A 1061-nucleotide genomic window follows, 5' to 3' on the forward strand; every position below is an offset into this window, starting at 1 on the left:
GATGAGTTTGACCCTCCTGTTTCATTAGAAGGACTTTTAGTACAACCAAATGGTGAACCCAAACGTTCATCTCATGTTGTCATGGTTACCTAATGTGGTAGCAACTTATCAATCACAAGGTTACCATGCCCTAAGCCATACTCGGCTGTTTTTACTCTAAATTGGACCCTAATTTATAAAATGATCATCATTCTACATTGGAGAAGACTTGAAACTAGCAATTGAGGCCATACAGTCATTAGGAATATGTTTTCTGAGATATTAAATCAATTGAAAAGTAATGTTCTCATAGACTTCCATTCAAATTTTACTTTCTTTTTTTTTTTTTTTTTTTTTACAACTAATGGAGTCGCCCCCCTGTGGAACTTATACAGAAATGCTTTTTTCTTATTTACTTACTACTTACTGCTATATTACTTTATTTACTGCTACAAATGTCAAATTATGAGTTAACAAATTAAGCTAGGTTACATAGGTTAATGTTTGCTAGTAGCTAGTTCAAACTCCAAAACAGAGCACATAACTCAGCACGACATCACACAAAATGCTTTAATAATGTTAAAAAATAATATAATAATTAATAATATGTTAAAGTTTTACCATTTTCTTACCTTTTTTTTCGTAGGTACGCCATCATTAAATCCTGTTGCCAGTGGAGCACCCAGCAACGGCTCTCCATGACGGACCTGATTCGAAAACTTCACGCGGGAGAGCGATCAGCCAATGGGAGCGCAGTTCTCAGAGTGCCTGAACCACTCAGCATCGAGAGATACCTGCGGGAGGCGGGATATGGAGAGGGATACAACTATGCGGTGCTATGATTGGCTGTTGGTGCCGTCAATCAATCAGTCAGGACTATAAAGGCGCTGTCACTTTGGCCAACTGACTTTTTTTTTTTGGTACTGAGGCCAACTGAAGAAAAACTTTATTATTCTTATCATATATATTGTTTTATACTCGTTTATACTATGGGAACACTTATAAAGCACATCATCTTAATATGTTTTAAAGAGTAATATATCATGGTTTGTAAATATGTGTTTTTTTCTCCCTGTAAATTG

General features: G+C 35.8%; 1 protein-coding gene across 1 annotated transcript in view; it reads left to right on the forward strand.

Annotated features, from left to right (window-relative positions):
- The window catches only part of LOC128373834 (tyrosine-protein kinase STYK1-like), a 15427-nt gene extending 14606 nt beyond the window's left edge, over window positions 1–821 (forward strand). The window contains 1 exon segment of the mRNA XM_053334029.1: window positions 626–821. Within this exon segment, the coding sequence (XP_053190004.1) occupies window positions 626–821 (196 nt within the window).
- The last annotated feature ends 240 nt before the right edge of the window (window positions 822–1061 follow it).

The sequence above is a fragment of the Scomber japonicus genome, chromosome 15 (assembly GCF_027409825.1).
Source record: "Scomber japonicus isolate fScoJap1 chromosome 15, fScoJap1.pri, whole genome shotgun sequence".
NCBI lineage: Eukaryota > Metazoa > Chordata > Actinopteri > Scombriformes > Scombridae > Scomber > Scomber japonicus.